Genomic DNA, 23,985 nt, shown 5'->3' with positions numbered 1-23,985 from the left:
AAAAAAAAAAAATCCAGTTTTTTTCCCCCCAAAAAATTCCAGTTTTTTTTTTTACAAATATATTTTTCCCTGTTTTTCTGAATATTTTTTTCTCCTGCTTTTCTGAATATTTTTTTGACAGGAAAAAAAAATCTGTAAAACTGAAAAAAATATTCAGAAAAACAGAAAGAAAAAAAATAATACTCCAACAAACAAAGCAACCCAAAAAAATTAGTCAGCGAAACAGGAGTTTTGGTTTTTTTTCCAAGTGAATGCAATACGCTTCCGTAGTTTTCCCCTCACCCAATCTTTTTCTGATCTTAGGTTGTTGTCTCTTTTATACTTGTCATTGTGGGAATTTGTGTTTGAAAAAAAAGTTTAATCAAGATACTTGAAATATAAAAACTAAAATAAAATAAAAACAATTTCGTTAATGGAAAAAAAAGAAGCTTTTTAAAAAATTTGAACTAAGTGAAACTACATTTTATGTTTATAAAACTAATGAAAATGTCCTTCGTTTTAGTCTTTGGTAAATAATTTAATATATGAGCCTTTGGGGATGATTTTAAAAGTGATTTTAAGTAGATTTAGTTTGATATTGACCGGTGTCGGTACCAGATGTGATCGGGCTGTCAGATTGTATAGGCGTCACGCTACAGGATTGGCTGGAGATTATCCGTTTACAATTGTTCAATAAACTTATTTGGGGAAAAAAATCCGGTTGAAGTCAAAACATTGGAAAGAAAATATTAACTCTTTGACTGCCAGACGTTTTCAGAAACGGGATGTCGCCAGTGCCAGACGATTTAAGCATTTTGACTGATCTTTCAAGGTCCACAGAAAATGTTGTGTTTGGACTATGGAAACATACATACTACCAAATGAAAGATTGAACTCTCATCTTTCATCAGAAAAAAAAGTTTGTTTCTACCTTATTCCGTTCTTCAGTAATCAACAATAGAAAATGGTTAGTTTCACGGAAATGCTCTGTTTTGAAACAAAAAGCGGAGAAAAAGAGCTTTTTGTGAAACGATGCCCAAGAAGCTGCCCCCAAAAAGCTTTGTAACAAAACAAGTAAAAAATAAGTGTTCTTCTGTTTCTATGTTACTGGTGCAAAAAGTACATTCGTTGTCCTTAAAAATTCCTTACAAGGATAAATATTGTTAATATTTTTAAACTGTACTTCTTTAGTTTTGGGTGGAATGGGGAAACTTATATATTGGCATCTAATTGACTCAACATTACGATTAGTACATTTTTCCATTAAATACTGTTTAAGGGGTAAAGGGAAAAATGTGTTAGTTAATATTCTTCTAAAAAAAATTGTTATTACATTTTTTTTGTCCACAAAGAGACAGGTTTGGACAGATAAAGAGCGTATACTAGGGACAGTATGCGAGTATAGCAGCGAGCCTTTTAGAATACATATTAGAGCTTGCGGAATAGCATTAATAACATCAGAGAATTGTTGGACTGAGCAAGCCATATTGTATTTTTGCTGAAAAGCATCATATCTAAGTAAATCCCCTCTGCCATCCATTAAGTGTAGAACTGACCATATGCCATGATTGTCCCAGTTTTTGAAATAGAATAATTTTTTTCTCATGAGAATATATCTGTTGTTCCACAATGGAGTATTATGGGGTATAAAATTATGATTGCATATTAATTTCCAGTATTGTAGGACTTGTTTATGAAATTTGGACAATTTTATGGGCAATTTGGATAAATCAAAATCACATTTTAAAAGGAATTGGATGCCACCTACTGCACAAAATATTTTCTAGGATAGGTTGAACCACACTGTATCCATATGACCAATACAATTTTGTAACCATTTTAATTTTAGCGCACCGTTCATTGGATCAAAATCAATAGCGTTAAGGTCACCTTCCTCTAAAGATTTGACAGCATCGTTTTTCCTTATGTAATGATGTATATTTTTCCAGATGAAATTGAAATTATTTTTGTTTGACTTGTCTAACAAAATTCTGTGGAACTTCAAGGGAGTATGCAGGGTAAATAATCCTAGTGAGTCCCTCCATTTTAGACAGCAGCAGCCTAACAAATATGGAGAGGTCCCCTTGCGGCCATATATTTAAAATACCTTTGCTCTTCTTTACCATATTATCAAAATTATTTTTAACGAGATTGTCTGGATTTTTTGAAATAGTAATTCCTACATTTTTGACTTTGTTTGTTACAGGTATACCATACAGTGAAATTTGGGGGTGGTCATGAATAGCCATTAATTCACACTTATCAATATTTAAGTAAAGGACAGAGGCTTTTGAAAAGCGGCTGATCACTTGAAGAGCAATAGGAATTTGCACCTTGTTTTTAAGAAACAGGGTGGTTTCATCTGCAATTTGACTTATAGCTAGCGGATAGCACTTCTTGCAACAGGGACATGACATTATTACAGAAGTTAAGGTAAACTTTCACAATGTCTGTCTCTTCCTCAACTCCAGCAGCATCTTCTGTCAACCGTAGCAATTTTTTTCAGGTGTCTTTGACATTCCTGACCAATACAGTGTAAGAAAAATTATTTGGGTTAAAAACTTTGACTATCCAAGCTGCCCTAATGTGTATATATATATATATAGGTTAATTTCATAAAAATGCTTCATGTTTGTGTACCATATTCAAATACTGACTGAAATAACACTTAAAGTCTAATGAAGACTTTAACTTTCACAAAGTATTGTATTCCTTTTATATCTGTCCATCTCCTAGGGGCTAAGCGCCCCCTTTCTATAAAACCTAGTGACACCGATGTGTGCATCACTTAAATCTGTCTAGGTAGGAACCAAAACATGAAAGAAATTCCAATTGCTACAAGTGCAACTTGTAAAAAAAGATGGCATCAAATTTGGATTGTACGGTTAACAATCTCTGATTAACAAAATATTATTAGATTCTTATAAATTATTATTAGATTTTTATAAATTATTATTATTGTGATTATTATTATAATAAAATGTATTTTTTTAAGTGCCTTGGCTGAATCCTGCCATGTACATTTCTACCTTGTGAATTGACCATTAATGCAGGGAACAAATGTATACACACCCTTTTCAAAAAATTTGAGTATCCTTAAAAAATTGAATAATTTCCACAATTCCATTCAAAAAGTAAAAAATTCACAGATTATAGATTCACGATTTTAATTATTTATTTGTTAATTTTTTTTCTTAATTTGGGCTTCCAGCTCATAAAACCCACGAAAACACGATTTAAAAAAATTATAATACAGTGAAGAAATTACCATGTATACCACTGTTTTGCATGGCGGCAAAAATTATGGATGGATGGTATTTTCAAAACAATGTCAATCTTCAGTAGTTGATTGTGAATCCCTTTGCCTTAATCACTACTGCCTTGCCACCGCATGTAAAACTGTCTAGAACCATCACTGGTCACTGCCCTTGTTCCTCGCCTTGCAGCGATCGCGGTGAGCCTCAAGATGACAGCTTTCGGCTAACATTGGATTCATCTGCTAGCTTCCACTGCCAACGAGTGAGCAGTGACGCATTATGTCACTGGAGCCACCGGCAGAAGAACACTTGCAGTGTGTTATCAACCATACATCGCAATTATCTACTCGTTTTCAACCTGGTTGAGCAATGTGATCCATTATTTATTATTATTATTATAAAAATATCAGTAACATTCAATGTTAGGAGCATCTAGTGATTTCAAGAACAAACTACGGACAATCCGTAACAGTTGGGTTTATTTAGCCTATTTGGGGCACGATCACCATGCAGTAGCCTGAGCAAAGACACCTGAAGTTCCCTCTTCCTGGCCACTTTGTCCAGGTGTTCCGGGGAAATTCAGAGGCGTTCCATGGTCAAGTCCTCATAGGATCCAATATGTTCTAGATCTTCGCGAGATAAATTCTTCGAGTGAGACACGCCCGAAATAACTGATCAAGGAGACGTCCATGATACATCTTAACCACATGCCTGCACCACACCGTCTGGCTCTCCTCCCGAATACTGCATGTGTTGGACTGCAAACACAAAATCTGACAAATACTGTAACACTTTGGGACTTTTTCCAGGCACTACTTTATTTTCTCACAGTGTATTGAGTAATCACAATACAATATGATACACATTTACAAAGGATAACATTGCAAATTGCTGACAAATAAATGTGTGTTATTATGGCTTACGTTAAATGTAAAAATAATGAGTCGATTTATTGATTTGAAATACATAGGCCTTAGCTACTTACAAGTGATAGGATACAACGGGAATTTTGATAAACTGGTGGCACAGCACAACCTAACAACACATTTGAATACTTTGAAAAGATGGGAAAAAAATACTTGACATAAACATTTCAAACTATGGGCCCCATTTGCCAATCACTCACGTGGATTAAAGTCCTACTAGTAAAAGTAAATGGCTGCCACAGTTTGGCTTAATGCTACCTGCACATTAGGTTAATTGTAGATTTGAAAAGACTCTTGGAAGGCTATCATCTCACACTAGCTCACATCTAGCATGTATTTGTTATGTGTAGCCTGAATTATTGTGTCTCTTTGGAAAGGACAATGTTGTATGTGAACATAAGTGGTGTCTTGAGTATCCTCTGTATAGAGATGCTCTTTCAAACATTAGCGTTGAAAGACAATGGAAAGATTGTTATATGCTAGTTTCATATGTACCTTTAACTAGAAAGCAAAGCCAGGAGTCTCTGTCGCCAAAAAGCAAGAGTGCACTCAGTGAATTGGGTGATCAATTACTCCCAACAACCTCTCAAAATATTCACACACTCTCCTTTATTCTCAACTGTTGCTGACTAGCATTCCACTTCTTCCTTGACATGTTTTTGTGGTTTGCTTAAAAAAAGATGCAGGATAGTATATTGTATGTGAGGCCTTAAAACCTGAAACAGGGTCACAGTTTTTCTTTTGCTGTGTTGCTGTTGCTCAGAAGTGCTCAGTTACTTAGTGTAGCTATGCGTGAGTAATTTGATATGACATTTAAAAGAACTCCTACGAAAAGATTTAAGTGAACATTTTAAATCCCTTGGTTCAGTTAAATAAAAAAGCAACATTTGAAGAATGTGTCATATCAAAAATGTATACTCTATATATTTAAGACCAACCATCCATCCGTAAGTTCTACAGAACGCATATGTCCATAATACCTACAGTCGATATGTTCTGTCTGTGTATCCAAGACTCATGCAGGACAAAATATTTGGATTAATACTTTAATATTATACTTTTAATACTTACAAAGTTGGATCATGCAGATGTAACATTCCTCTAAAGCAGGGGTGTCCACACCATGTGAAACTGAGGACTATGTTGGGTACTGATTAATGCGAAGGGCTACTAGTTTCATACATTCTTCTGAAAAAACAAACTAAATGTACTCAAATTACCTTTAATTCTATGTAGGGGTGCGGCCGAATCGATTTTTAAACATCAATTTTTTTATGAAAATATTCAACAAAACGTCTTACTTAGGGTTAGGATTCACACATTTAGCATGGAAGAATGTTATATTAATGGAACTACAAACCTTAATATTTTATTTCAGTGCTGTTCAAACATGAAACAGACTGTGAACCTGTTAAATGCAGTGGCTCAAAGCCTGAATTTTCAGATAAATAATTACATTTTCATACAAATCTTGCGTACATGTACAAGTTTACTGATTTGTATTTTCTAAATTTGAGTTAAAAAAAATTGCAATAATTAATTTATAGATTCTTACCGGGATTAATCTAATCGAATCGTGACATATGAATCGTGACATATGAATCGTGATACGAATCGAATCGCCAGGTAGTAGGCAATTCACACCCCTAATTCTATGTTATCTTTAATAATGAATGCAGTGACCCTAATGAGGATAAGTGGGGCAGAAAATTGATGGCTGGATATTTATTTACAGTATGTGAAGACACTGAATCATGTTCATTATTTCTCCTGATAAGTATCCATTTAAAGAAACTAACCACTGAAAATTAATTGTCCTTCATTCAATTAGGCAGAGTATCCAAACATTAATAATGCAAATATCAATGGCATCTGATTCCCTCAAAAGAAGTTTAAGGCAATTAAGTGTTAAAATAATAACATACCCTGCACAGCGCCATCTTAGCCATCTAAGGTCAGTGGCAAGGTACATTAGCAAGATCGACACCGACCCACTCAAGTCTGACACAGAGCAGTACTAGAAGATTATCTGGGAGACAGAAGCACCATACAATACCAATGCACGAGGGGCCGACAGGATTCATGGCTTCTGGCTAAAGAAGGTAACTGCTCTCCATGAACGCCTGGCAGCACAAATGACCCACCCACAATGGCTAATTGTCATCATGAAGGACCCACAGAAGGGAATGACTCCATTAAACTACCAGCCGATAAACTGCCTCACCACCATGGAGGCTCCTATCAGGCATCATATCAGCCAAAGTGAGTAGGCATATGGATCAATACATGAGAAGAGCACAGAAAGGCATTGCTATTGCTAGATTAGGTCTCTTAATGATTTGATAGGTGACTTGAGCTAGGCCGTTGTCGCTGTGACCTGTCATGGCTTGGAGTCTTCCTGTCTATCTTATCCAGTTGAAATCAGTTAAGACCGTCAGGTCATACATTTTCACATGGGCTAGGCTGTGAAAGGGGCTAGACCCCTTTTGAACTGGGCCAATGGTCAGTTCAGTAGTAACACCAATGGAGTGTTGACATTTAACTGTTTCAATTTATATTTTAACTGTTTCAATTTATATTTTAACTGTTTTGAATTTAGTTATACATGTGTAGAAATAGATATTACTATGTTAACTCAATCACCAGATGTAGTGAGGATGTGATAATGATTTATTTGATCTCTGTTTGAAGTCTGTCCTCTCTGTTTCCGGAACAAAAGAGTGGGCTAAAAGTTTCTGTTGACTCATCGGAAGAGGATGTTAAAATACTATCAGCGTTTCTGTTCCTCAGGTCATCCTGTCCTGTAAAATCTAATAGGGTTGAGAGTCTGTCTACATCAAAGACTCTAGTCGGGAAGTCCTGTTTTATGTCACAACTCTGCAAAGGATTCAAAGGAGGGCGGGGGCGGGTCTCAATGTAAGACCTTTTTGTATAAAGATGCTAGAGATTCGAAATCCAACACACACTGGGAGCTTTTCACCACTTTTCGAGTGAGCTGTCTCTGTGTCTTTTAAAAGCTTTTAAAATAAAAACTTGCAAGGAACTTCTTCATCGATCTCATTTATGATTTATTTGAACACGCAATAGATTACAAAATCCACGAAATCTATCAAAATGGTGACCCCGACGATTTTTTGATGATTTCCAGCTGTGACGTTAATGGACGGATGGAATTTTTGGCGCCATATTAATTGAACAGTAAGTGGAGACGTTTATCCACGTAGAAAAATTCTGTCTGTTTGGGATCACTACAGCTGGTCTTCGTCTTCTGAATTGGCTAAATTGAATATGAGATCTGAGTGAACAAGTATTAGTGGAGTTTGAAGTCGTTTTTTGGTTACGGAGGGACGCGAGGTCCTTGATTTTGGATTTTCCTACGACATTTGAACTAGACGTACGTGGTGACGGTCATTGTTTACGGAAGTACCGTCACGTTGGATTGAGCACTGCTGAACTGAGACAGCATTAAGAGGACATGTTGAAGCGAGCGGCTTTGTTGTTTGTTGTTGTTTTTGTGTTTAGCCTCTTGCGAAGCAATCGATAGATCTAGATATAAATTATTTTTCGACGGAGGCACGGTGTATTTTATTAAGTGGCTCCGTGCACTTCGGAGATATTTTGTGTTCATCTGTAGTTATTTTTTATTTTTTGGGGGAGTGATGTGCAACGTTGCTGAATAAATTTGACCTGTTGAATTGTGGTACCATAAGTGAGACGTCACTGACTTGATAATTATTAGATACGACTTGAATATAATTAATATACATTATGGAGGACATTTTTGACTGTGACACCGGGTGGTTTGACCTGGATGTACTTCCGGTTCATACTCGGAACATGTTGTTGGTTACACAAGTTGCAAACGCTTCCGAGGTCGCTTTAGGGGTTTTGCCCGCGAGGCGGAGGCGTCAGTTGAAGATTTTTTTGAATGATTGGATGCGCGTTTGTTCGGAAAAAGGATGGATGCCGTCGTTACAATCTACGGTGTGTCTGATTTCATTGATGAAATCGGTTGAAGTTGTTTGTGCGAAGAAACGGCAAGCGCTGGATAAGCAGGTAAAAGAAACATCTATATTTTCTTCAAATGGAAGAAGGGTCAGACAAAACTTAAAGAAAGTGGATCAGATGATGGTTTATGCTAGAATGTTAGCGTTGGGTCGCTCTGTGAAGGTTGCCCGGATGGCGGTGTTAAGTGATTTTGAGAACAAAGAGACTGATGCTAAGCTAGCGGCTCCGCCGGCGTACGAGCTGGCACGCGCGGGAAATGGGTTTGACCTTATAAACCCGTTTACTGAATCTCCATATAGTACTGGTGTTCAGATGCTGCACGATTTGCAGGCACCTGTATTAACTGTAAATTCAGGTCATCTCAATGTTCAGTGGAATGGTGGCGATCTTGATAAGACGCTAACGCGCGACTCTGTTTTGAAGGCCGCGAATGCGTTAGCTGCGGGCGTTGCCGCCTCAATGAAACAGTTGGAACAGAAATTGGATAAAGTGTTGGCTATGAGAGATGAGCCGCAGGAAAAATTTAACCAAGCGAGAGCTTTTGGCTTAGAATTGAATAGACATGCGGAAGTTCCACAGTTAGCTCGTAGTAAATGGCGTTCTATTCTTTCTTGTTTTGAGAGGGCGGCGGAAGATGAATTGATGGAACAAAACCGTGTATTAAAGGCTGAATGGGATGAATTGTTTCGACGTGACCATGATATGACTGGTGAAGCTTCTAATCAAATGAAGCTGGCACAGTTAACATGTGCTGTAGAAAATGTTTCAAGACCACGTGACATTAGTATGACTGACAGACCACCAGACAGTACTCCGAAACGACCTGTGACTCGCTCCCAACTAGGTTTACAAGCACCTATGTTGACAAAAATGGACCCAGCCACCGGGAATTCTGCTACTATGTATAAGCCTTATTCACCTTCTGATTTAGCTGTAATATTACAGAGACTTCCCCCACTACCAGCGGGCGGGGGGGGGGGGGGGGGGGGCAGAATTGGCTCAGGTCTTTGCAGGGAGAGGTGATAGGTCAGATTTTGACAGCGGGGGATGTGCGTGCGCTCTTGACCCACGCCTGTCCTCTCTCTCAACTCGAAGTGTTGATGACTAATTCAGGACTGCCATCTTTAATGGATAGTGAAGCACTGTCACGTGATAATTACTTGACACTCTTTGAGGTCCTTGATGAATTGTTCCCAATCCCAGAAATTGTTATTTCTGATTTGATGTTGCCTCTGCCTCCAACGTCTGCCCCCAGTTCCCAGTGGTGCCTCAATACGCTATGACATGCACTCCGGCTGACATCTACTGGGCAAGGATTGACACTGCTGAAAAGTTTTGGACAGAGTGGTCTCCTTGGGTGCATAACCTCCAGTCTTACGATATGGTATCTGACTGCTTGCATTGCACTATTTTTTATGACAGATGTGGTGATGAGATATACAGTGAAGCCTTCCGTACAGTTGTTGGCAACACCTGGGAGTTGCGTGTAGGTGATTTGTTCGCAGGTAGGCCCGGTGTCGCGTTTTCTGTAAATCTGATTGAAGAACAATCTAAGTGGTATGAGATGGCGAAACCACCTGATGAATCTGTGTTGGCATGTCATCCTCATATTTCTTTGATGGTCTCATCCCAGCACACGGCGAAAGATTTCGGTCCATTTGTCCTGGCGTGCACAAAAGCAACTGATTGGCAACACTCTATACACCCAGATTTATTATATTCCAAATCTCTTGATGCCTATTGGATTAAATCTGATTTATTTGCTTCCATGTCTGTTTTAGAAAATCAACTTTTGGATCGACATCATGGGAGGGAGACATCTGACAGCGACCTTGCTTGTAACATGCTAAAAACCTTGCCTGCTAAACTGTGGTCTGCTGACCCGACTGATGTAGGCTTGTGTAAAGTTACTCAAGTAAGGCTTCGGTGGGCCTGAAGTGCGCCAAGGACAAACTCCAAATTGCCCGACCTCAGGTTTCGTTTTTGGGAAGGCTTATTTCAAAACATGGAACAGGTATTTCTCCGTCACACAAAGATGACATCTTGCACCATCCCAAACCGACAAATGTGAAACAAATGTTGGCTTTTTTGGGCCTGTGCAACTATTCCAGACATCATGTTCCGGATTTTGCGGAACTGACTCATTCTCTCAGACAATTAGTGAATTAAAAAGGGATGAGAAACCTGTCACATGTTCTTGATTGGAGTCATGATGCTGAGACCTATTTTGTTATGCTAAAACAGTTTTTGTCATCAGCCGCGGCTCTTGTCGTTCCTGATTACACTAAGATGTTTTTCCTTGATATTTCTGAGAAGCCATCGAGTGTGTCGGCTGTTCTTTTTCAAAAGAGGGAGAATGGTAATAGACATGTTTGTCTTTATGCATCAACACCTCTTGAAAAATATGAAAAGCGTCACCATGTGTGCGCAGCATTTGCTTCAGCACTTGCATGCTTGATAAAAAAAACCCCATCTCATATCGTTTTACATCATCCGTTGACAGTACGTACATCACATAGTACAGTGCAGTACGTAACCAGCCAAGCATTTACTATGACAGGGGGACGACAGAGAAAGATTGAATCAGTATTGACACAACCTCACATCTTGTTTATACACGAGGGGATCAACATGGCAGCGGCATGCTAGAGGGACAACCCCACTGCTGCACTAAGCGAATTCTAGAAGATAACTCACTGAGAAAAGACCTTTATGACATCCCATTAAACGACCCAGACTTGACGTTATTCATAGACGGCTGTTGTTTCAAGGATAATAAAGGACTACAATCAGGTTTTGCTGTAACACAGATGACTGGAACAACTTTTGACCTATAAGTGGCAGAGAGACTTACAGGGCCTCAGTCAGCTCAACAAGCAGAGATAGTGGCTGTGACAACTGCATTAAAATTAGCAAAAGATAAGACTGTGAACATTTACATTGACTCCGCGTATGCACATGTAGTTGTGCATACAGCTATCAAAGAATGGCAAATAAATGACTTCATGACTGCTTCAGGGACACCTATCAAACACCATCAAGACATTTTTGATTTGAAAGACGCCTTGCTACTGCCCAAAGCAGTAGCTGTGATAAAATGCAAGGGACATTCAAAAAATAATGATTTTGTGTCAGTAGGAAATGATTCCGCAGACAAGGCCGCGAAACAACACTTCAATTGATGGTGAGCGAAGGTGAATTGGGAGACGGACAAGAAATAACTTCGGAAAGAATCAAGCTGTGCCAGCGGAAAGCCATTCCGGAGGAAAAGAGTGTTTGGCTGTCAAGAGGTGCTCAAAAGGATGTGGAAGGTATATGGCGGAGAAAAGGTAAATATATCCCATCACAGAAACAATTAAAAATTCTAATTTCTGAAGCCCATGGAATATGCCATGTTGGAGTAGACGAAACACTAAGACGACTAAGCAACTGGCCACATCCTTACATGAGGCAAATTGTCAAAAGTGAACTACAGGATTGCAGTGTTTGTAATAAATTCAACAGTATGCCTACATCTAAACCTCCTCCTGGCACTCACGATCCAGAAGTGACTGCTCCGGGACAAGTAATTTCAATGGATTTTACTGACATGTTAAAGCCAGTGGAAGGTTACCGATATTTATTTGTAATAGTGGATTCATTTTCCGGATGGCCGGAGGCATATCACTGCAAATCTGAAACAGCAGAGGTCGTGGTGAAACATTTGATTAATCATTACATACCATCACATGGGTTTCCCAGAAAAATTAGGTCAGACAATGGAACCCATTTCAGAAACAAACAGCTACAGGAAGTGGATTGGTTACACAAGTTGCAAACGCTTCCGAGGTCGCTTTAGGGGTTTTGCCCGCGAGGCGGAGGCGTCAGTTGAAGATTTTTTTGAATGATTGGATGCGCGTTTGTTCGGAAAAAGGATGGATGCCGTCATTACAATCTACAGTGTGTCTGATTTCATTGATGAAGTTGTTTGTGCGAAGAAACGGCAAGCGCTGGATAAGCAGGTAAAAGAAACGTCTATATGTTCTTCAAATGGAAGAAGGGTCAGACAAAACTTAAAGAAAGTGGATCAGATGATGGTTTGTGCTAGAATGTTAGCGTTGGGTAGCTATGTGAAGGTTGCCCGGATGGCGGTGTTAAGTGATTTTGAGAACAAAGAGACTGATGCTAAGCTAGCGGCTCTGCCGGCGTACGAGCTGGCACGCGCGGGTAATGGGTTTGACCCTATAAAACCGTTTACTGAATCTCCATATAGTACTGCTGTTCAGATGCTGCACGATTTGCAGGCACTTGTATTAACTGTAAATTCAGGTCATCTCGGTGTTCAGTGGAATGGTGGCGATCTTGATAAGACGCTACCGCGCGACTCTGTTTTGAAGGCCGCGAATGCGTTAGCTGCGGGCGTTGCCGCCTCAATGAAACAATGGGAACAGAAATTGGATAAAGTGTTGGCTATGAGAGATGAGCCGCAGGAAAAATTGAACCAAGCGAGAGCTTTTGGCTTAGAATTGAATAGACATGCGGAAGTTCCACAGTTAGCTCGTAGTAAATGGCGTTCGATTCTTTCTCGTTTTGAGAAGGCGGCGGAAGATGAATTGATGGAACAAAACCGTGTATTAAAGGCTGAACGGGATGAATTGTTTCGACAACGTGACCATGATATGACTGGTGAAGCTTCTAATCAAATTGAAGACATACAAAGGAAGCTGGCACAGTTAACATGTGCCGTAGAAAATGTTTCAAGACCACGTGACATTAGTATGACTGACAGACCACCAGACAGTACTCTGAAACAACCTGTGACTCGCTCCCAACTAGGTTTACAAGCACCTATGTTGACAAAAATGGACCCGGCCACCGGGAATTCTGCTACTATGTATAAGCCTTATTCACCTTCTGATTTCTGATTTTGGGGGTGGGGGGCAGAATTGGCTCAGGTCTTTGCAGAGAGAGGTGATAGGTCAGATTTTGACAGCGGGGGATGTGCGTGCGCTCTTGACCCACGCCTGTCCTCTCTCTCAACTCGAAGTGTTGATGACTAATTCACTAATGAGGCTGAACAATACAACTCAAAGCCAGTTGCACAGGTGAATATCAAATGTAGCATATTCCAAGGAGATGCTCTGTCCCGGCTGCTCTTCTGTATAGGCCTGCAGAATTGGCTCAGGTCTTTGAAGAGAGAGGTGATAGGTCAGATTTTGACAGCGGGGGATGTGCGTGCGCTCTTGACCCACGCCTGTCCTCTCTCTCAACTCGAAGTGTTGATGACTAATTCACTAATGAGGCTGAACAATACAACTCAAAGCCAGTTGCACGGGTGAATATCCAATGTAGGATATTCCAAGGAGATGCTCTGTCCCGGCTGCTCTTCTGTATAGGCCTGCCCTGAAACCACTCAGTCAGATAATAACAAAGAGTGGCTTCGGGTACAAGTTCAGAAGTGGAACAATCATCAGACAAGTGTGACATTGACTCCGTAACTCACTTCAAAAGGATACAATGAGATCATAAAGTCATTCGGACTAGATAAGTAAGGACGAAAGATATCTAAGCAAGGGAAGATAATCACAACCGAAGGTATTGAACTACCTTAACTCTTTCACTGCCACTGACGTTTAAAGACGTCAAGTAAAAACCTACGCTTCACTGCCAATGACGTCAAAAGACGTCATCCAATGATTTTTTTTTTTTTTTTTTTTTTGAAACGGGTAGAGGAAACCCTTGTGCATGTCTGATGAAAGTTTCAAGTCTGTCTGTTGTGCCTAATGACTATTTTTGGCCCCTAGAGGGCAGCGATGACTCTCTTTTGACAAGATCGGGTGGGCGTCAGTAGAGGCGGAGCTAGAGTGTCGAGCAGGAGATGAGAATGGAAGACAAAGGAAAAATGGCGGCCGGTCGCGAGGAGCTCACACCCGAGACGTTTTTTTCAAAGACCAAAAGCATCGCTGAAAAAGCACATTGTTGACGATGATCATCATAGATGATGAAGATGAGGGTGACTCTGTGGTTGGAAAGCATTGACGCGGCAGTAGAAGACGTTAGATGGAGCTAGATGGAGGAGGGAACGGGCAATGGCGAGCGTTTGCAAGCAGCTCTACACTTACAAGACGAAAGGCATCGACCAACGCTAAAATAGTGCATTGGTGACGACGGTGATCATCCTCGATGATGATGAAGGTGAATCCGAGCTTGATGGCGAAATTGGAACCGCTGACGCGGCGGCTATTACGGTGTCGTAACGCGGAGCGCAACCGAGCACGCACAGGCGGACGTTCGATCGGACGACGGAGAGTGCCCCGAGTCCAATGCATATTCATCGGAGGAAGTGTGTACAGTCTGCTACTTGCTTTTTATTCCCCGGAAAAAAAGGCCGTCAAGAAAGTGTAACATTTGCACGCAAAACGGACCAATGTGAAAGTGAAAGTAAACTGTGTGCGAGTCCTGGCGTCTCCTTGTACGCAGGAGAGCGTTACAAAAAGAAAAACTGTATTTGAAACATCCACATAATTGTAAATAGTACCACAGTTGCACACATTAGTAAATAGTTTGCGAAATTGTTTTGTCAAATTGTTACACTGTAGAATGGAAATAAACGCATTTTGCAATCAAAAAACACTTTTTCATTGTTGGTGAAAGCGTTTTACAGAAGTAAAGCACTATTTAGGTGTTTGTGGCATCATTCATGGACAAAAAGAAGTGTACAATTCACTAGAGTGCATGAAATAACATCGTTTCACAAAAAGCTCTTTTTCTCCGTTTTTTGTTTCAAAAGAGAGAATTTCGGTGAAAGTAACCATTTTCTATTGTTGATTACTGAAGAACGGAATAAGGTAGAAACAAACTTTTTTTTTCTGATGAAAGCTGAGAGTCCAATCTTTCATTTGGTAGTATGTGTGTTTCCATAGTCCAAACACAACATTTTCTGTGGACCTTGAAAGATCACTCTAAATGCTTAAATCGGCTGGCAGTGGGGACAACCCGTTTCTGAAAACGTCTGGCAGTGAAAGAGTTAAGGCAGCATAACAGATGTGCAGGACAGACGACAAATACCTTGGAAATCCACAGGCAAATAGCAGCCATAAGGAGGCAGCTCGAAAGGGGGCCACGGCCAAATACCTAAGGGAGAGTGAGAGACAGATCCTGAATAGTCAGCTGAACGGCAAGAATAAGATCCAGGTCATTAGCACCTACGCTCTGCCAGCAATCAGATACCCCGCAGAGATAATACCCTGGGCACTGGAAGAGATGTAATCCAGTGATATCAAGACAATAAAGCTCCATAGAATGCACAGAGGGTTCAACCCAAGTATCCCGAGCCTGTGCACAAAGCGGAAAAAGTGGGGCAGTGCACTAATGAACTTCTTTGGTACTATCTAGGCCTCAATAGGCCTCCAAGAATACATCTAGATGATGCCCCCCAGGGTCGACCTGCTTAGCTAATGTCTCAGGCAACAGAAGCCCTGTATGGAGAAGGAGCCAGATGGATTGTCACGGAAAGACATACCCTGTTGCTGTTCGGACTGGTAAGATCAGTGGGATTCGTATAAGATAGATTCTCGGGGGTTTGGGAACTCACAAATCTCACGAGAATTCAATTTGCAGACAAGGCTAGCAATCCCAAATGATAGCAGCATCCGGGAAAAGGAACTGAAAAAGCTAGATAAATACCAAAGACTGAAGAAAGAATTAAGAGAAAATGTTGAGGGTAAAGACAACAGTGGTGCCAGAAGTGATTGGGGCACTGGGGGCAGTATGGCTACGGCAGATACCAGGAACAACATCCAATATCTCTGTGCAGAAGAGCGCACGACTGAAAACAACTAAGATCCTGTGCAGAACCCTCAATGTCCCAGACCTGTGATGGTAAAGGACCCGAGCTTGAAGGAGATTGACGAAGATTGATTTTATATGTATAATATTTTACACTGCCTAATCAAATGAAAAACATATTTTCAGTGGTGTGTCGCTTTAAGATAGAAAACAAGTTTCATTATGCAATATTTTATATCTATACTAATCTCTGCAAGCGTTTATATTTTAAACTGATCATGTCTACAACATTCCTAGGAAATCACAATTATCCTTTGACCTATGGAATATTTTTTAATGCAGGCTACTCATGTGGTCATTGGTGGCTTCTGGTGCCTGCTGATACCATGTTGGTGACCCCTGGTCTAAAAAGTAGGAGACTGGGATTCTTTAGTCTAATACTACCTGACCCAAACTTTAATTGAAAATAATTGTAAAGAGCTTAAATGCTATATAACTTAATTGCATGAAGGCTGTCCCAGCAGTATAAAGCACCCAGAAAATTGTGTTTGGACGGACAGACAGACAGACAGATAGATAGATAGATAGATAGATAGATAGATAGATAGATAGATAGATAGATAGATAGATAGATAGATAGATAGATAGATAGATAGATAGATAATGTTTCCAATACATATACTTACAAATTTCAGTAGGACAATACTGTAGCTCTTGTTTCCCAAGAGGCGTATGCTTGCATTTCTTTTAATAGTGACTTTGTCTCATTTTAAATCATCATATATTATAATAAATACATATATTTAAAAAATACATAAATGACTGAAAAACATTGGCCTATACCGTGTTCAACACAGAGAACAGCTGCAACAAAGTTAAAATGGCATAGCTTCGTGTCAGTTTTAATACATTCTTCCTTTGACATAAGAATGGCTGAAAATAAGGGACAGATCAGGCTTGAGTTATTTTGATTTTTTTTAAATTATTTAGCTATACATTTAAATATAAATTTCAATAATTGATCAATTTAGTTCTATTAAATTATGTATTAACTTTTGACAATTGCTAAAATAGATTTGAAGTAGATTTTTACCAGGATTTTCAGTTTTTGTGAATTAAATGAGGAATTGTACGGAGCCCACAAGGGGACATCACGAAAATATTTTTGATAGCAATATAATGCAATGGTTTGCAATATGACCCAATGCTATAGCGTTATATGGCAATACTATTGCGTTATATTGATATAACTATTGCATTATAAGGCAATAATTAGCAATATAAATGCCAAACTATTGCGTTTTAACGCAATGACTTTTTCCCCAAAAATATTGCGAAATAGCGCAAATTATTTGCAAGCGAAGGAGAAATTCCACTTCAGGGTCATTAGCAACAGGCTTGGCTATCATTAACACCACAATTGTTTGATTAATTCACTTCTAGTGAATATCCATCCATTTTCTTAACCGCTTGTCCGACAAGAGTCGCGGGGTGCTGGAGCCTATCCCAGCTGGCTTCGGGCAGTAAGCAGGGTACACCCTGAACTGGTTGCCAGCCAATCGCAGGGCACACAGAGACGAACAACCATGCACACTCACAACCACAATCACACCTATGGACAAATTTCAGTGTTCAATTAACCTGCCATGGATGTCTTTGGAATGTGGGAGGAAACCGGAGTACCCGGAGAAAACCCACGCAAGCATGGGGAGAACATGCAAACTCCACCCAGGAAGGCCAAAGCCCGGACTCTAGCTCACGTCCTCTGCACTGGGAGGCAAACGTGCTAACCAGTCAACCACCGTGCTGCCCCTTCTAGTGAATATATATAATAATAATAATAATAAAATAAATATAATTATATATTGCAAAATAACTCAATGTTATTTTTAGAGGGGAATGAAAGATTTCCACATATGGGTCATTTATTACAGTGGTACAGTGGCGCTAGCAGGAGCATGGATGATGGTTTGGAGAGATTTTTACGATCTAGAGATGTCCGAGACGAGGACTTACTTTGCATGAAAAGGCATAAGGTATGTACGAAATGATTAATTAACTAAAAGTGAATTAACAAGGCAATCGTGGTGTTGATAATAGCCAAGCCTGTTGCTAATGACTTGGAAGTGGAATTTTGTGATGTTCCCTGCCCGGTAGATTGGTAGAATCAATGTCAGAACTCAAACATTTTATGTTTTTCTATAATTCTTCATTAATGATAGCAAATTTCTCTCTGAGGTTTTGATTTTTGATAAACTGTTCCCAAACTTTCTGCAGGAGATTTGCTATTAGCAATATCATATGGACTGTTCAAAGACATTTTTTTTAACTACAGCCAGCTCCAGAGTGATGTGTAGTACTGCAACAACATTAGTTAACAGGAAACACCAACGTGTTAATAATATACTTGAAAGAATAAATAATAGGTCAGCACGGTGGCTGACTGGTTAGCACGTCCGCCTCCCAGTGCAGAGGACGTGAGATCGAGTCCAGGCTTCGGCCTTCCTGGGTGGAGTTTGCATGTTCTCCCCGTGCTTGCGTGGGTTTTCACCGGGTACTCCGGTTTCCTCTCACATTCCAAAGACATGCATGGCAGGTTAATTGAACACTCCAAATTGTCCCTAGGTGTGATTGTGAGTGTGGTTGTTCGTCTCTGTGTGCCCTGCGATTGGATGGCAACCAGTTCAGGGTGTACCCCGCCTACTGCCCGAAGCCAGCTGGGATAGGCTCCAGCACCCCCGCGACCCTTGTGAGGAAAAGTGGCCAAGAAAATGGATGGATGGAATAAATAATAGGCTCGAAAGTTATAGCGATGAAACTATTACATGTGGCATGTAAACGGATTTGACCATTGACTTGAAAAACACTTCTTTGGTTTAGAATGCTTTCAGTCACCACATTCCATTTAATTATGTGAAATAGGATAAGCTTGAACTGTTTATTTATTTTGCCCTTGACGATTCGCTGGTAGCTTGTTAGATTCGCCACAATTAAAGTTGTCTAAAAACGCAGGACAGTTTTGCTTAATTTGGGTTTTGTGTTTGAGCTGCTTTATTCACTTAACAGTCACATGTACATATTGCAAATGTTTTTCTTGTTTACATGTCTGACCAGTAAGACAAGAGAGAAATTTCATATGATTTGTTATGTTGTTGTTATTTTGTGCACTTGGAAATGTTGTTGCGTGAACATGAACCAAACTTTGATTACAAACCCATCAGAGTAACCTTATTGAAGATTTGAAAGTGCCCTAAGTATGCTGTTGGGCATTTGTATAATAGTTAAGATAACATTGGGGAATGGAGAAATTTTAAATATAGTATGCTAATCCAGATCAGATGACAGTTACTTTCATATGTGTGATGTGCCATTCCAAAAAAGTTGTCAATCATTCTTATGTACAATCTTGAGAAAAAACAAACAGCTTTATATGTGTGGACCATTCTTGTTTTCATTGGCCATGATGCAGGACATCATCAACAAATAAACATAACAAAGCAGACATAACCAGAGTAAATTTTTCAGTTTGTAATAATCTAATGAGGCAGTTTGAAGTTATTTTATAGTATTTGTTAGCAACAGGATCAATATTACTACTATAAGAATACCTCATTACCTGCAAAATGCATGGACATAAAACTCCAAGCATCCTTACTTGATGTACTTGCTTTATAGATAAAGATAACCTATCCAATAAACCAAATTAAAAAGGCCAAATGCTGTAGGGAAGAATATTCGTGAGTAAGAATCTATCTTACTCACTCGCACATGCATCCTGTTTTCTCGCCAGGCACCTGAGCGACAGTCATCAAAGCAGCAAAAGAAGCTTGTACAGTTCTTTCCATCCAAACAATCGTAGGCATAGTCATCCTCGTCATGATAGTGCATAATGTTGTTCATTTGCAGCAGGGATGGTCCAGGACGGATATTGACCATACTAGATGGTTTCTGTTATAAAACAAAGCATTAAAAGAAGGCATTTTTCACAATATAATCCAAGACCCCAAGATCTCAGGACATTATTTATCTCTCAGACACGTTTTCTTTGAGGACAAAGCATGTAAGGACTGCTTGTTAAGTTGTTATCATGGAGGAGTGCTAAAAGCTAGCGGGCTAGCCTCCGCACGCAACTTGTAAATAAACATTTCAGTAATTCCCATCACGAAACACCCACAGCTTTACTCTTGAAACACCATGTTACCAATATCATTTGCCAAACGTCTCACTAGATATAAAAATAATACAATACTGTATTGGTACGGTCACACTCATGGCTACTGTTGTTTTTTAGCACACAAATGCGCATTAGCACACGTGACCTTGCGGGCGCGCCTATTAGTCATCAGAAGAGTACATTGGCTTATTTAGGACATTGGCAAGGAAGATGCAATCATTGGACAAGATCGAAATTATTTTGAGGGATTGGTCGATCACCGATCGGCAAAACTTGAGGAAATTGTACCCCTAGTGTAAAAATCTAAGTTACAATTGCCACTATAAGAATGACTGTAGTTGTTACAAGCTGCGCTTTCAGACAAACTCCAAGCCACCAGCACGAGTCAGAAGCCGCTCGGCATGAAGTGGCCGCCCATCGGACCTCGGAAGCAGTTCATTGAATCAAAACGTGCAAGGTGATGTTTCACCTTCAAGAGGCGCTAGTCCTTAGTACAGCCTCATGAGCGCGCAGGAGAAAAGATGCTTAAGTCTCTGGGAGAATACGCACACTGCTAGATTTGACTAGCCTGGAAATCCAGACTCACTCGCGGCTTTTGGTCAACCGCCCTATCAGTTGCATTCCTGAGCTAATGGACAGTGGAATGAAGCAATGAGCGAAGAGCGGACGTGACGTCAGAAAAGCTCTGTTTTAATATTCGAACAGCGTTATAAATCAGTAAGCTCGCCGCTGTTGAAACAACGTCATGCAAATAGACGAATTTGATTGGCCGGCCTGTTTTCAGCTGGTGCCAAATCGCTGTCTATGGACACCTGTCCAGACTTTCTTGAAAAAGAAAGTGGGTGTGGCTTGCCAGGCTAAGGTTTGACAGGGGACGCCCTCATTTACATATCGTTTCATTCGTACATTTCATGAAGGTGCGTAAGTGGCACAATTAGGTCGATGGGAAAATCTACGCAGCTATAGAAGTGCGCAGCAGCATGCCATTTCTGACACCCCGGAGAATATGCCCCCAAGTCATTTACTGTAAATTGTGATACATTCACTCCTGCCCTCTGATAATTGTTGCTGATGACACTCACTAACAGTTGATTTTTTTTTTTTTTTAGGCTTCTTTACAACCCTTATAATATATTTGGCTCAACTCCTGCTATTTTACATAATTTAACTGGTCGTTGTCTGTTACTTAGTACACCTGTGTTTTATTTATTTTCAATGCTACTTCAAATGGTTGCATTGGTTACGGCCATTGTTTGAGCTGTGGCTCTGATTGATTTTGCATCTTCTCTCTGCCTCACAATGGTTTTCCACCTATGGACAGCTCTCTTGTTTCGATGTTGGTTACATCTCTAACTACTATAACCTCCCTCCTTCCGACACATTCTTTTTAACTCACATTTGTTTCTTATTTAAGAGCAGAGAGTGTTACCCACATGTGTGTTATTCTTGGCTTTGGACTTTTTCGTCTGTCTGTTGCTGGTGAAGTAATGCAGTGTCCCATACTCCATCAGAGCAGCGAAGGTGAATATGAAGCAGACAGAGACAAACAGGTCCATGGCCGTAACATATGACACCTTGGGCAAGGACTTTCTGGAGATGGTGCTAAGAGTTGTCATGGTAAGCACTGTGGTGATACCTGAAAATGATACCACAGAAATTATTATTAGCTGAACCTTGTCACACTTAAAATGGTATTTAATTGCATGGCTGCAGCGACTTTTGACCACAAGTGGTAAGAGTGGCTTAAGATATCCATCCAGCCATTATCTACAGCTTAGCCGGAGTCGGGTCACGGGGGCAGCAGCTTTAGCAGGGAAGCCCAGACTTCCCCTTCTCCACCCACTTCGTCTAGCTCCCGAGGCCAGCTGAGAGACCTAGTCTTTCCAGTGTGTCCTGGGTCATCCCCGAGGCCTCATGCTGGTGGGACATACCTGAAACACCTCTCCAGGGAGTACCTCCCGGATAGCAGAGCTTCTCAACCTATCTCTAAGGGACAGCCTGGACAATTTGCTGAGGAAACTCCTTTACTACTACTCTACTTTCGGCCGTTTGTGTCTTGAAGAACGTAGATCGACCGGTAAATCGAGAGCTTCGCCTTTTGGCTCAGCTCCTTCTTTATCACAATGGATTGATACAGAGTCCGCATCACAGCAGACGCTGCACCGATCCACCTGTTGATCTCCTGCTCAATCCTGCCCTCACTCGGGAACAAGACCCCAAGATACTTGAACACCTCCACTTGGTGTAGGATCTCATCGCTAACCCGGAGAGGGCACTCCACCTTTTTGCGACTGAGGACCATGGTCTTTGATTTGGAGGTGCTGATTTTCATCCCAATCGCTTCACACTCAGCTCCGAACCGCTCCAGTGAGTTGGAGGCTTGAAGAAGCCAACAGCACCACATCATCTGCAAAAGTCAGAGATGCAATGCTGAGGCCACCAAACCAAACCCTCTCAACGCCTTGGCTGCACCTAGAAATTCTGCCTATAAAGGTTATGAACAGAACCGTTGACAAAAGGCAACCTTGGCGGAGTCCAACCTTCAATGGAAACAAATCCGATTTACTGCCAACAATATGGACCAAACTCTGACACCCGTCATAGAGGCTTAAAATATTCAAGGCTTAATTATTTCTAGCACATTTGTTAAGTAATCTGATAAACACTTGAAAAAGAAAGACTACATTGAACCTAATGATGTGCGAGCTGGGACGGCATCCTTATTAATCCAGAAAGAGACCCAAGAGAGGACCACAATCATACTGCATGGAATGTAGGTCTGGATGGTGAAATAACCCATCCTCCGACTCAGGTCAAAAAAGATAGTCATGATGACATATTCTCCTGACAATAAAGCAGAAACATTGTATTAAATTTGGTAGGGCATTAGAGCTAATGAGAAAACAAAAGTCAATGTAGTTTCCTACCTGATTGGGTGTGTGCCACATCAGAAGTATTTCTCATTCCTACAAATGCAAACTGGTAAAGTCTCCAATATCGCTGGTCTGCCACCTCCACTGCTCGTCTTTGCCACCGGTATAAAATCTCATTCCGAGGGTAACCATCTATGCGACAAGCCCCCCCACGACACAGATACCAACAGAGAAAAGACAGATCAATAAATAATCTAGCAGGAAGTAAAATAAAAAAAAACATCTCACTTACAGAAGAGTACTGTGACAGAATTCAGACTCATAAAATTCTATCAAACGAGCATAATGACTTAATTGAAAGTAAAATAAAGGGAAGGAATTGCCACACATTTAATGCCTGTCCCAAAGTTTAGCAAAAGTGAGGCTAATGCAAAATTAATTGAGCGAAATTAATTCTTCAGTGACGTGTATGCACAAGACTAGCTCTGGATAAGAAAAGCTTCTTCACCAAACAAATCTTGTTTTTTAAAGATGAGACAGACGTTAGACTTTTTTTTTTGCGACGGCATATTAGGGCCACGTACAAATATGTATATATTTTAGAGGGTGAGGGCAATATTCTGAGAAAAAAGCTTGCAAATTTGCGAGAGAAAAAAACCTCAGACACTTAGGAGAAATACAGGCATCGTACAACTCGGATGTTTGTGCCAATACTTTTTGGTCGGGTTTTCAAACAAGGAGATAGTAATTGCTTTAGCAGAGATTAACCATATCGTTAAGCATTCTCACTTTGAAGTGTTGGGTGCTGCCAGCGACAAAGACACCTCACTTTGCGAAGGTCTACACAAGCATTTAAGTAAATTTATTAAAATGTATATTTACTTGTACATTTATGCTTGCAGAATTATTATTTACACATTCATACATTTTGGTATTTTTTTGTACAAGTAGCTAAATTGATGTGTCAAGTCCGCTGGTCTCTGCAGTAACGAATATTGCCC

At 40.2% G+C, this 23,985-nt stretch overlaps 1 protein-coding gene across 7 annotated transcripts in view; it reads right to left on the bottom strand.

Moving 5' to 3' along the window:
* The window catches only part of gabrg1 (gamma-aminobutyric acid type A receptor subunit gamma1), a 75,564-nt gene that overhangs the window by 39,600 nt on the left and 11,979 nt on the right, over positions 1-23,985 (bottom strand). For 3 of the 7 annotated variants that reach the window (XM_077560093.1, XM_077560086.1, XM_077560077.1), the window contains exons 4-8: positions 23,039-23,176; positions 22,803-22,955; positions 21,545-21,747; positions 19,700-19,885; positions 15,218-15,283 (exon numbers count right to left, since the gene is read on the bottom strand). In XM_077560093.1, coding sequence (XP_077416219.1) covers positions 15,218-15,283; positions 19,700-19,885; positions 21,545-21,747; positions 22,803-22,955; positions 23,039-23,176 — 746 coding nt within the window. Of the gene's footprint in view, positions 1-12; positions 15,284-18,739; positions 19,886-21,544; positions 21,748-22,802; positions 22,956-23,038; positions 23,177-23,985 lie in introns of those variants that run through there. The other 4 variants (XM_077560057.1, XM_077560068.1, XM_077560102.1 and 1 more) reach the window with 3 other exon arrangements.

The sequence above is a fragment of the Vanacampus margaritifer genome, chromosome 1 (genome assembly GCF_051991255.1).
Source record: "Vanacampus margaritifer isolate UIUO_Vmar chromosome 1, RoL_Vmar_1.0, whole genome shotgun sequence".
Taxonomy (NCBI): Eukaryota; Metazoa; Chordata; class Actinopteri; order Syngnathiformes; family Syngnathidae; genus Vanacampus; species Vanacampus margaritifer.
The sequence above is the reverse complement of the archived record's forward strand: the minus strand, read 5'-3'. Positions and strand labels throughout refer to the sequence as shown.